The sequence below is a fragment of the Salvelinus fontinalis genome, chromosome 36 (assembly GCF_029448725.1).
Source record: "Salvelinus fontinalis isolate EN_2023a chromosome 36, ASM2944872v1, whole genome shotgun sequence".
Lineage (NCBI taxonomy): Eukaryota > Metazoa > Chordata > Actinopteri > Salmoniformes > Salmonidae > Salvelinus > Salvelinus fontinalis.
The window spans coordinates 28,912,051-28,925,771 of NC_074700.1; the positions used below are offsets into that span (position 1 = coordinate 28,912,051).

At 46.0% G+C, this 13,721-nt stretch overlaps 1 protein-coding gene across 2 annotated transcripts in view; it reads right to left on the reverse strand.

The window, feature by feature from the left end:
* Positions 1 to 13,721, reverse strand: part of LOC129835571 (SH3 domain-containing protein 19-like) — a 115,133-nt gene that overhangs the window by 60,897 nt on the left and 40,515 nt on the right. For both annotated transcript variants that reach the window (XM_055901267.1, XM_055901266.1), the window contains exon 4: positions 7,741 to 7,789. In XM_055901267.1, coding sequence (XP_055757242.1) covers positions 7,741 to 7,789 — 49 coding nt within the window. The remainder of the gene's footprint in view (positions 1 to 7,740; positions 7,790 to 13,721) is intronic.

Consider the following 13,721-nt stretch of genomic DNA (forward strand, 5'->3'; position numbering starts at 1 on the left):
CCAGTCACTAGGGACAGACCAGTGTTGGACAGCCAGTCACTAGGGACAGACCAGTGTAGGACAGCCAGTCACTATGGACAGACCAGTGTAGGACAGCCAGTCACTAGGGACAGACCAGTGTTGGACAGCCAGTCACTAGGGACAGACCAGTGTAGGACAGCCAGTCACTATGGACAGACCAGTGTTGGACAGCCAGTCACTATGGACAGACCAGTGTAGGACAGCCAGTCACTAGGGACAGACCAGTGTTGGACAGCCAGTCACTAGGGACAGACCAGTGTTGGACAGCCAGTCACTATGGACAGACCAGTGTTGGACAGCCAGTCACTATGGACAGACCAGTGTAGGACAGACCAGTGAAGGGCGAGAGATGAGAGTGACATGGGGCGGAGGACGCTTGTCTTGAAGCCCTGGGCATCATGTTATGACATGCATTCATCTGAATTATACCTACGGAGGAGCGGCTTCCATCCGAGAGTTGGCTTAACGTGGGACCCGAGCTAAAGTTAGCCAGATAACGACCTAACGTTAGCCAGATAACGACCTAACGTTAGCCAGACAACGACCTAACGTTAGCCAGACAACGACCTAACGTTAGCCTGATAACGACCTAACGTTAGCCTGATAACGACCTAACGTTAGCCAGATAACGACCTAACGTTAGCCAGACAACGACCTAACGTTAGCCAGATAACGACCTAACGTTAGCCAGATAACGACCTAACGTTAGCCTGATAACGACCTAACGTTAGCCAGATAACGACCTAACGTTAGCCAGACAACGACCTAGCGTTAGCCAGACAACGACCTAGCGTTAGCCAGATAACGACCTAGCGTTAGCTAGATAACGACCTAGCGTTAGCCAGATAACGACCTAAAGTTAGCCAGATAACGACCTAGCGTTAGCCAGATAACGACCTAGCGTTAGCCAGATAACGACCTAACGTTAGCCTGATAACGACCTAACGTTAGCCAGATAACGACCTAACGTTAGCCAGACAACGACCTAGCGTTAGCCAGATAACGACCTAACGTTAGCCAGACAACGACCTAACGTTAGCCTGATAACGACCTAACGTTAGCCAGATAACGACCTAACGTTAGCCAGACAACGACCTAACGTTAGCCAGATAACGACCTAACGTTAGCCAGATAACGACCTAACGTTAGCCTGATAACGACCTAACGTTAGCCAGATAACGACCTAACGTTAGCCAGACAACGACCTAGCGTTAGCCAGATAACGACCTAACGTTAGCCAGACAACGACCTAACGTTAGCCAGATAACGACCTAACGTTAGCTAGATAACGACCTAACGTTAGCTAGATAACTAGCAGAGCAGCGGTAGAATTAAAAACACATCTCACCTTTTTGTAGTTAATAAATCCACTGTGAAAGGTGGTAACTGTAGTATCCTTAACTAGCATTTTGGAAAAGTTAAATCATTGTTCTCCAATGAAACATCTCTTTCCCTAATTTCTGAATCACGTTTGTAATGTCGTCAGTAGGGGGAGGGGCTACAGTAGACTCTGCTTCATAGGGGGAGGGGCTAGAGTAGACTAGGCTGCAGAGGGGGAGGGGCTACAGTAGACTCTGCTTCATAGGGGGAGGGGCTAGAGTAGACTAGGCTGCAGAGGGGGAGGGGCTACAGTAGACTCGGCTGCAGATGGGGAGGGGCTACAGTAGACTCGGCTTCAGATGGGGAGGGGCTACAGTAGACTCGGCTTCAGATGGGGAGGGGCTACAGTAGACTCGGCTTCAGAGGGGGAGGGGCTACAGTAGACTCGGCTTCAGAGGGGGAGGGGCTACAGTAGACTAGGCTTCAGAGGGGGAGAGGCTACAGTAGACTAGGCTTCAGAGGGGGGAGGGGCTACAGTAGACTAGGCTACAGAGGGGGGAGGGGCTACAGTAGACTAGGCTTCAGAGGGGGGAGGGGCTACAGTAGACTAGGCTTCAGAGGGGGGAGGGGCTACAGTAGACTAGGCTACATAGGGGGGAGGGGCTACAGTAGACTAGGCTACAGAGGGGGAGGGGCTACAGTAGACTAGGCTACAGAGGGGGAGGGGCTACAGTAGACTCGGCTTCAGAGGGGGAGGGGCTACAGTAGACTAGGCATCAGAGGGGAAGGGGCTACAGTAGACTAGGCTACAGAGGGGGAGGGGCTACAGTAGACTAGGCTACAGAGGGGGAAGGGCTACAGTAGACTCGGCTACAGAGGGGGAGGGGCTACAGTAGACTAGGCTACAGAGGGGGAGGGGCTACAGTAGACTCGGCTACAGAGGGGGAGGGGCTACAGTAGACTAGGCTACAGAGGGGGAGGGGCTACAGTAGACTAGGCTACAGAGGGGGAGGGGCTACAGTAGACTAGGCTACAGAGGGGAAGAGGCTACAGTAGACTCTGCTACAGAGGGGGAGGGGCTACAGTAGACTAGGCTACAGAGGGGGAGGGGCTACAGTAGACTAGGCTACAGAGGGGAAGAGGCTACAGTAGACTAGGCTTCAGAGGGGGGAGGGGCTACAGTAGACTAGGCTTCAGAGGGGGGAGGGGCTACAGTAGACTAGGCTACAGAGGGGGAGGGGCTACAGTAGACTAGGCTACAGAGGGGGAGGGGCTACAGTAGACTAGGCTACAGAGGGGAAGAGGCTACAGTAGACTCTGCTACAGAGGGGGAGGGGCTACAGTAGACTAGGCTACAGAGGGGAAGAGGCTACAGTAGACTCTGCTACAGAGGGGGAGGGGCTACAGTAGACTAGGCTACAGAGGGGGAGGGGCTACAGTAGACTAGGCTACAGAGGGGAAGAGGCTACAGTAGACTAGGCTTCAGAGGGGGGAGGGGCTACAGTAGACTAGGCTTCAGAGGGGGGAGGGGCTACAGTAGACTAGGCTACAGACGGGGGAGGGGCTACAGTAGACTAGGCTACAGAGGGGGAGGGGCTACAGTAGACTAGGCTTCAGAGGGGGGAGGGGCTACAGTAGACTAGGCTTCAGAGGGGGGAGGGGCTACAGTAGACTAGGCTACAGACGGGGGAGGGGCTACAGTAGACTAGGCTACAGAGGGGAAGAGGCTACAGTAGACTAGGCTACAGAGGGGGGAGGGGCTACAGTAGACTAGGTTACAGAGGGGAAGAGGCTACAGTAGACTAGGCTACAGAGGGGGAGGGGCTACAGTAGACTAGGCTACAGAGGGGAAGAGGCTACAGTAGACTAGGCTACAGAGGGGGAGGGGCTACAGTAGACTAGGCTACAGAGGGGAAGAGGCTACAGTAGACTAGGCTACAGAGGGGGAGGGGCTACAGTAGACTATGCTTCAGAGGGGGAGGGGCTACAGTAGACTAGGCTACAGAGGGGGAGGGGCTACAGTAGACTATGCTACAGAGGGGGAGGGGCTACACTCGACTCGGCTTCAGAGGGGGAGGGGCTACACTCGACTCGGCTTCAGAGGGGGAGGGGCTACAGTAGACTAGGCTACAGAGGGGGAGGGGCTACAGTAGACTAGGCTTCAGAGGGGAAGAGGCTACAGTAGACTTGGCTACAGAGGGGGGAGGGGCTACAGTAGACTAGGCTACAGAGGGGGGAGGGGCTACAGTAGACTAGGCTACAGAGGGGGAGGGGCTACAGTAGACTAGGCTACAGAGGGGAAGAGGCTACAGTAGACTAGGCTTCAGAGGGGGGAGGGGCTACAATAGACTAGGTTACAGAGGGGGAGGGGCTACAGTAGACTAGGCTACAGAGGGGGGAGGGGCTACAGTAGACTAGGCTACAGAGGGGAAGAGGCTACAGTAGACTCGGCTACAGAGGGGGAGGGGCTACAGTAGACTAGGCTACAGAGGGGAAGAGGCTACAGTAGACTAGGCTACAGAGGGGGAGGGGCTACAGTAGACTATGCTTCAGAGGGGGAGGGGCTACAGTAGACTAGGCTACAGAGGGGGAGGGGCTACAGTAGACTATGCTTCAGAGGGGGAGGGGCTACACTCGACTCGGCTTCAGAGGGGGAGGGGCTACACTCGACTCGGCTTCAGAGGGGGAGGGGCTACAGTAGACTAGGCTACAGAGGGGGAGGGGCTACAGTAGACTAGGCTTCAGAGGGGAAGAGGCTACAGTAGACTAGGCTACAGAGGGGGAGGGGCTACAGTAGACTAGGCTACAGAGGGGGGAGGGGCTACAGTAGACTAGGCTACAGAGGGGGGAGGGGCTACAGTAGACTAGACTACAGAGGGGAAGAGGCTACAGTAGACTAGGCTTCAGAGGGGGAGGGGCTACAGTAGACTAGGCTACAGAGGGGGAGGGGCTACAGTAGACTAGGCTACAGAGGGGGAGGGGCTACAGTAGACTAGGCTTCAGAGGGGGGAGGGGCTACAGTAGACTAGGTTACAGAGGGGGAGGGGCTACAGTAGACTAGGCTACAGAGGGGGGAGGGGCTACAGTAGACTCGGCTACAGAGGGGAAGAGGCTACAGTAGACTATGCTACAGAGGGGGAGGGGCTACAGTAGACTAGGCTACAGAGGGGAAGAGGCAGGGTAGGCTACACACGTACACACAGGCAAGGATTTCCAGCTGGCAGGCAGACGCTGGAACACGTTTCTGACTGACAGAGTGAGAGCTTTGCATAGGCACGTTGTTGCGATTTTTATGGGACTGAAAATAAAATGTCTGGAAAGTAATAGTTACTTCGCCACCATGGCCTATTTATTGCCTTAACTCACTTATCTTACCTCATTTGCACTCACTGTATATAGACTTTTTGTTTTCTTTTGTTCTATTGTGTTATTGACTATGTTTGTTTATTCCATGTGTAACTCTGTGTTGTTGTTTGTGTCACACTGCTTTGCTTTATCACGGCCAGGTCGCAGTTGTAAATGAGAACTTGTTCTCAACTAACCTACCTGGTTAAATAAAGGAGAGGGGGGAAAAAATAGCTATTAACCGGTTCCCATGATGTTTAAATAACGGTTCTGTTACGGAACAGTATAGATCACTTTAGTTTCTGGTTCCGATTCTGTTCCTCTAATAACTGAGTCCCGGTTCCGACCCCCTCGTAGAAAGCATGAGTTTTTACTCACCAATGTAACAACACAGTGTGGTTAAAGACTGAGTCACCATCTGGTTACCTATAACTGGTTACCTATATCTGGTTACCTATAACTGGTTACCTATAACTGGTTACCTATAACTGGTTACCTATAACTGGTTACCTATATCTGGTTACCTATAACTGGTTACCTATAACTGGTTACCTATAACTGGTTACCTATATCTGGTTACCTATAACTGGTTACCTATAACTAGAAACATAGTTGTGTTTTGGGGTTATTAACATATTTATTCAACTTATTTCTGGATATCTTTTTAAAAACGACCCACAATGCCTTCTTGTTCTAATTGTGTAGTTCCTCATCTGTGTTTTTTTTTTGGGGGGGGGGGGGGGGGCAACTTCTCTGCATTTTCTCTGAAGTAGGCTACGGGAGTTTTGTAACTTTTTCCACCTTGGCTTAGTACTGGCTGACATTTGGAATCTATCTACCTAACTGTAGGTTTGGCAGGAAATGCAATTGAAACCAGTAGTCATGAGTGCAAACACTTTTGGTTTAATTTTGAAAGTTTTACATTTGAAGTGTTTTCTGTTGGTGTTTACATTTATAGTGAATAGGCTGGGCTGCCGGGTCCTCCATATTACATCACAGCCCCGGGGGGAAAAACATTTTCCCACATGACTTCGACATTCTTCGTTTATTTCTTACCAAAAAAATAGAAAAGTGAGGTGTAACTTTGCATTGGGACATTTGATGTGTATACTAATGCAAAACCATATGTTACATGTGGTTCCCTTTATGTTACCTACCCTCTAACCCTACCCTCTAACTCTACCCTCTAACCCTACCCTCTAACCCTACCCTCTAACCCTACCCTCTAACCCTCTAACCCTACCCTCTAACTCTACCCTCTAACCCTACCCTCTAACCCTACCCTCTAACCCTACCCTCTAACTCTACCCTCTAACTCTACCCTCTAACTCTACCCTCTAACCCTACCCTCTAACTCTACCCTCTAACCCTACCCTCTAACCCTACCCTCTAACTCTACCCTCTAACCCTACCCTCTAACTCTACCCTCTAACCCTACCCTCTAACCCTACCCTCTAACCCTCTAACCCTACCCTCTAACCCTACCCTCTAACTCTACCCTCTAACCCTAGCCTCTAACCCTACCCTCTAACTCTACCCTCTAACCCTACCCTCTAACCCTACCCTCTAACCCTACCCTCTAACCCTACCCTCTAACCCTACCCTCTAACCCTCTAACCCTACCCTCTAACCCTACCCTCTAACTCTACCCTCTAACCCTACCCTCTAACCCTACCCTCTAACTCTACCCTCTAACCCTACCCTCTAACCCTACCCTCTAACCCTACCCTCTAACCCTACCCTCTAACTCTACCCTCTAACCCTACCCTCTAACCCTACCCTCTAACCCTAGCCTCTAACCCTAGCCTCTAACTCTACCCTCTAACCCTACCCTCTAACCCTACCCTCTAACCCTACCCTCTAACCCTACCCTCTAACCCTACCCTCTAACCCTACCCTCTAACCCTACCCTCTAACCCTCTAACCCTACCCTCTAACCCTACCCTCTAACCCTACCCTCTAACCCTACCCTCTAACCCTACCCTCTAACCCTACCCTCTAACCCTACCCTCTAACCCTAGCCTCTAACCCTACCCTCTAACCCTCTAACCCTACCCTCTAACCCTACCCTCTAACCCTACCCTCTAACCCTACCCTCTAACCCTACCCTCTAGCCTTTAACTCTACCCTCTAACTCTACCCTCTAACTCTACCCTCTAACTCTACCCTCTAACTCTACCCTCTAACTCTACCCTCTAACTCTACCCTCTAACTCTACCCTCTAACTCTACCCTCTAACTCTACCCTCTAACTCTACCCTCTAACTCTACCCTCTAACTCTACCCTCTAACTCTACCCTCTAACTCTACCCTTTAACTCTACCCTCTAACCCTACCCTCTAGCCTCTAACTCTAGCCTCTAACTCTACCCTCTAACTCTACCCTCTAACTCTACACTCTAACTCTACACTCTAACTCTACCCTTTAACTCTACCCTTTAACCTTTCCCTTTAACCTTTCCCTTTAACCTTTCCCTTTAACCTTTCCCTTTAACCCTACCCTTTAATAGGGCATTGGGCCACCATGAGCCGACCAGGACAGCTTCTGTGTGCCTTGGCATTGATTCTATCTGGAACTCTATTGGAGGGATACGACACCACCAACCGCACAAGATAAATTCCTTTTTTGTTGTTGATGACGGTGGAAAACGCTGTCTCAGGCAACGTTCCAGAATCTTCCATAAGTGTTCAATTGGGTTGAGATTTGGTGACAGACACACACACATTTAAACCCCCTATTGTCCTTTCAGACCCCTCTTTCAAAAGTCACTGAGATTTCTTCTTCTATCCATGGTAGCAAAAATAATGGACAACTGGGAGGTTTTTATACATGACCCTAAGCATGATGGGATGTCCATTACTTAATTAACTCAGGAGAACACACCTGTGTGGAAACAAATACTTTCAATATACTTTGTATCCCTCATTTATTTATACGTGTTTTTTTTCCCTCTCATTTTGGCAGTTACCTGTATCAACAGGTAGATAGAAATACACCAATATAGATACTGTAGGATGTGTGTTTTCTTGACTCTGTAAAACAGAGCTGTACTGACCTCCGGTCTCTGGGAGTACTCTCGCTCAGGGAAGTGGATCTAGTCGTTGCTGAAAGAAACACAATAAACATTATTGGAGAGGACTTCACTATGCTGCTAACAACAGGTCCCATATACAGGTAACAACAGGTCCTATATACAGGTAACAACAGGTCCTATATACAGGTAGCAACAGGTCCCATATACAGGTAACAACATGCCCCATATACAGGTAACAACATGCCCCATATACAGGTAACAACATGCCCCATATACAGGTAACAACAGGTCCTATATACAGGTAACAACAGGTCCTATATACAGGTAACAACAGGTCCTATATACAGGTAACAACAGGTCCTATATACAGGTAACAACAGGTCCTATATACAGGTAACAACAGGTCCTATATATAGGTAACAACAGGTCCTATATACAGGTAACAACAGGTCCTATATACAGGTAACAACAGGTCCTATATACAGGTAACAACAGGTCCTATATACAGGTAACAACAGGTCCTATATACAGGTAACAACAGGTCCTATATACAGGTAACAACAGGTCCTATATACAGGTAACAACAGGTCCTATATACAGGTAACAACAGGTCCTATATACAGGTAACAACAGGTCCTATATACAGGTAACAACAGGTCCCATATACAGGTAACAACAGGTCCCATATACAGGTAACAACATGCCCCATATACAGGTAACAACAGGTCCCATATACAGGTAACAACAGGTCCCATATACAGGTAACAACAGGTCCCATATACAGGTAACAACAGGTCCTATATACAGGTAACAACAGGTCCTATATACAGGTAACAACAGGTCCTATATACAGGTAACAACAGGTCCTATATACAGGTAACAACAGGTCCTATATACAGGTAACAACAGGTCCTATATACAGGTAACAACAGGTCCTATATACAGGTAACAACAGGTCCTATATACAGGTAACAACAGGTCCTATATACAGGTAACAACAGGTCCTATATACAGGTAACAACAGGTCCTATATACAGGTAACAACAGGTCCTATATACAGGTAACAACAGGTCCTATATACAGGTAACAACAGGTCCTATATACAGGTAACAACAGGTCCTATATACAGGTAACAACAGGTCCTATATACAGGTAACAACAGGTCCTATATACAGGTAACAACAGGTCCTATATACAGGTAACAACAGGTCCTATATACAGGTAACAACAGGTCCTATATACAGGTAACAACAGGTCCTATATACAGGTAACAACAGGTCCTATATACAGGTAACAACAGGTCCTATATACAGGTAACAACAGGTCCTATATACAGGTAACAACAGGTCCTATATACAGGTAACAACAGGTCCTATATACAGGTAACAACAGGTCCTATATACAGGTAACAACAGGTCCTATATACAGGTAACAACAGGTCCTATATACAGGTAACAACAGGTCCCATATACAGGTAACAACAGGTCCTATATACAGGTAACAACAGGTCCTATATACAGGTAACAACAGGTCCTATATACAGGTAACAACAGGTCCTATATACAGGTAACAACAGGTCCCTATATACAGGTAACAACAGGTCCTATATACAGGTAACAACAGGTCCTATATACAGGTAACAACAGGTCCTATATACAGGTAACAACAGGTCCTATATACAGGTAACAACAGGTCCTATATACAGGTAACAACAGGTCCTATATACAGGTAACAACAGGTCCTATATACAGGTAACAACAGGTCCTATATACAGGTAACAACAGGTCCTATATACAGGTAACAACAGGTCCTATATACAGGTAACAACAGGTCCTATATACAGGTAACAACAGGTCCTATATACAGGTAACAACAGGTCCTATATACAGGTAACAACAGGTCCTATATACAGGTAACAACAGGTCCTATATACAGGTAACAACAGGTCCTATATACAGGTAACAACAGGTCCTATATACAGGTAACAACAGGTCCTATATACAGGTAACAACAGGTCCTATATACAGGTAACAACAGGTCCTATATACAGGTAACAACAGGTCCTATATACAGGTAACAACAGGTCCTATATACAGGTAACAACAGGTCCTATATACAGGTAACAACAGGTCCTATATACAGGTAACAACAGGTCCTATATACAGGTAACAACAGGTCCTATATACAGGTAACAACAGGTCCTATATACAGGTAACAACAGGTCCTATATACAGGTAACAACAGGTCCTATATACAGGTAACAACAGGTCCTATATACAGGTAACAACAGGTCCTATATACAGGTAACAACAGGTCCTATATACAGGTAACAACAGGTCCTATATACAGGTAACAACAGGTCCTATATACAGGTAACAACAGGTCCTATATACAGGTAACAACAGGTCCTATATACAGGTAACAACAGGTCCTATATACAGGTAACAACAGGACTGTTACGTAACAACAGGTCCTATATACAGGTAACAACAGGTCCTATATACAGGTAACAACAGGTCCTATATACAGGTAACAACAGGTCCTATATACAGGTAACAACAGGTCCTATATACAGGTAACAACAGGTCCTATATACAGGTAACAACAGGCCTGTATACAGGTAACAACAGGTCCTATATACAGGTAACAACAGGTCCTATATACAGGTAACAACAGGTCCTATATACAGGTAACAACAGGTCCTATATACAGGTAACAACAGGTCCTATATACAGGTAACAACAGGTCCTATATACAGGTAACAACAGGTCCTATATACAGGTAACAACAGGTCCTATATACAGGTAACAACAGGTCCTATATACAGGTAACAACAGGTCCCATATACAGGTAACAACAGGTCCTATATACAGGTAACAACAGGTCCTATATACAGGTAACAACAGGTCCTATATACAGGTAACAACAGGTCCTATATACAGGTAACAACAGGTCCTATATACAGGTAACAACAGGTCCTATATACAGGTAACAACAGGTCCTATATACAGGTAACAACAGGTCCTATATACAGGTAACAACAGGTCCTATATACAGGTAACAACAGGTCCTATATACAGGTAACAACAGGTCCTATATACAGGTAACAACAGGTCCTATATACAGGTAACAACAGGTCCTATATACAGGTAACAACAGGTCCTATATACAGGTAACAACAGGTCCTATATACAGGTAACAACAGGTCCTATATACAGGTAACAACAGGTCCTATATACAGGTAACAACAGGTCCTATATACAGGTAACAACAGGTCCTATATACAGGTAACAACAGGTCCTATATACAGGTAACAACAGGTCCTATATACAGGTACCAACAGGTCCTATATACAGGTAACAACAGGTCCTATATACAGGTAACAACAGGCCCTATATACAGGTAACAACAGGTCCTATATACAGGTAACAACAGGTCCCATATACAGGTAACAACAGGTCCTATATACAGGTAACAACAGGTCCCATATACAGGTAACAACAGGTCCCATATACAGGTAACAACAGGTCCCATATACAGGTAACAACAGGTCCCATATACAGGTAACAACAGGTCCCATATACAGGTAACAACAGGTCCCATATACAGGTACCAACAGGTCCCATATACAGGTAACAACAGGTCCCATATACAGGTACCAACAGGTCCCATATACAGGTAACAACAGGTCCCATATACAGGTAACAACAGGTCCCATATACAGGTAACAACAGGTCCCATATACAGGTAACAACAGGTCCCATATACAGGTAACAACAGGTCCCATATACAGGTAACAACAGGTCCCATATACAGGTAACAACAGGTCCTATATACAGGTAACAACAGGTCCTATATACAGGTAACAACAGGTCCTATATACAGGTAACAACAGGTCCTATATACAGGTAACAACAGGTCCTATATACAGGTAACAACAGGTCCCATATACAGGTAACAACAGGTCCCATATACAGGTAACAACAGGTCCTATATACAGGTACCAACAGGTCCTATATACAGGTAACAACAGGTCCTATATACAGGTAACAACAGGTCCTATATACAGGTAACAACAGGTCCCTATATACAGGTAACAACAGGTCCTATATACAGGTAACAACAGGTCCTATATACAGGTAACAACAGGTCCTATATACAGGTAACAACAGGTCCTATATACAGGTAACAACAGGTCCTATATACAGGTAACAACAGGTCCTATATACAGGTAACAACAGGTCCCATATACAGGTAACAGCAGGTCCTATATACAGGTAACAACAGGTCCCATATACAGGTAACAACAGGTCCTATATACAGGTAACAACAGGTCCTATATACAGGTAACAACAGGTCCTATATACAGGTAACAACAGGTCCTATATACAGGTAACAACAGGTCCTATATACAGGTAACAACAGGTCCTATATACAGGTAACAACAGGTCCTATATACAGGTAACAACAGGTCCTATATACAGGTAACAACAGGTCCTATATACAGGTAACAACAGGTCCTATATACAGGTAACAACAGGTCCTATATACAGGTAACAACAGGTCCTATATACAGGTAACAACAGGTCCTATATACAGGTAACAACAGGTCCTATATACAGGTAACAACAGGTCCTATATACAGGTAACAACAGGTCCTATATACAGGTAACAACAGGTCCTATATACAGGTAACAACAGGTCCTATATACAGGTAACAACAGGTCCTATATACAGGTAACAACAGGTCCTATATACAGGTAACAACAGGTCCTATATACAGGTAACAACAGGTCCTATATACAGGTAACAACAGGTCCTATATACAGGTAACAACAGGTCCTATATACAGGTAACAACAGGTCCTATATACAGGTAACAACAGGTCCTATATACAGGTAACAACAGGTCCTATATACAGGTAACAACAGGTCCTATATACAGGTAACAACAGGTCCTATATACAGGTAACAACAGGTCCTATATACAGGTAACAACAGACTGTTACTAACAACAGGTCCTATATACAGGTAACAACAGACTGTTACTAACAGGTCCTATATACAGGTACCAACAGGTCCTATATACAGGTACCAACAGGTCCTATATACAGGTAACAACAGGTCCTATATACAGGTAACAACAGGTCCTATATACAGGTAACAACAGGTCCTATATACAGGTAACAACAGGTCCTATATACAGGTAACAACAGGTCCTATATACAGGTAACAACAGGTCCCATATACAGGTAACAACAGGTCCCATATACAGGTAACAACAGGTCCCATATACAGGTAACAACAGGTCCCATATACAGGTAACAACAGGTCCCATATACAGGTAACAACAGGTCCCATATACAGGTAACAACAGGTCCCATATACAGGTAACAACAGGTCCTATATACAGGTAACAACAGGCCCTATATACAGGTAGCAACAGGTCCTATATACAGGTAACAACAGGTCCTATATACAGGTAACAACAGGTCCTATATACAGGTAACAACAGGTCCTATATACAGGTAACAACAGGTCCTATATACAGGTAACAACAGGTCCTATATACAGGTAACAACAGGTCCTATATACAGGTAACAACAGGTCCTATATACAGGTAACAACAGGTCCTATATACAGGTAACAACAGGTCCTATATACAGGTAACAACAGGTCCTATATACAGGTAACAACAGGTCCTATATACAGGTAACAACAGGTCCTATATACAGGTAACAACAGGTCCTATATACAGGTAACAACAGGTCCTATATACAGGTAACAACAGGTCCTATATACAGGTAACAACAGGTCCTATATACAGGTAACAACAGGTCCTATATACAGGTAACAACAGGTCCTATATACAGGTAACAACAGGTCCTATATACAGGTAACAACAGGTCCTATATACAGGTAACAACAGGTCCTATATACAGGTAACAACAGGTCCTATATACAGGTAACAACAGGTCCTATATACAGGTAACAACAGGTCCT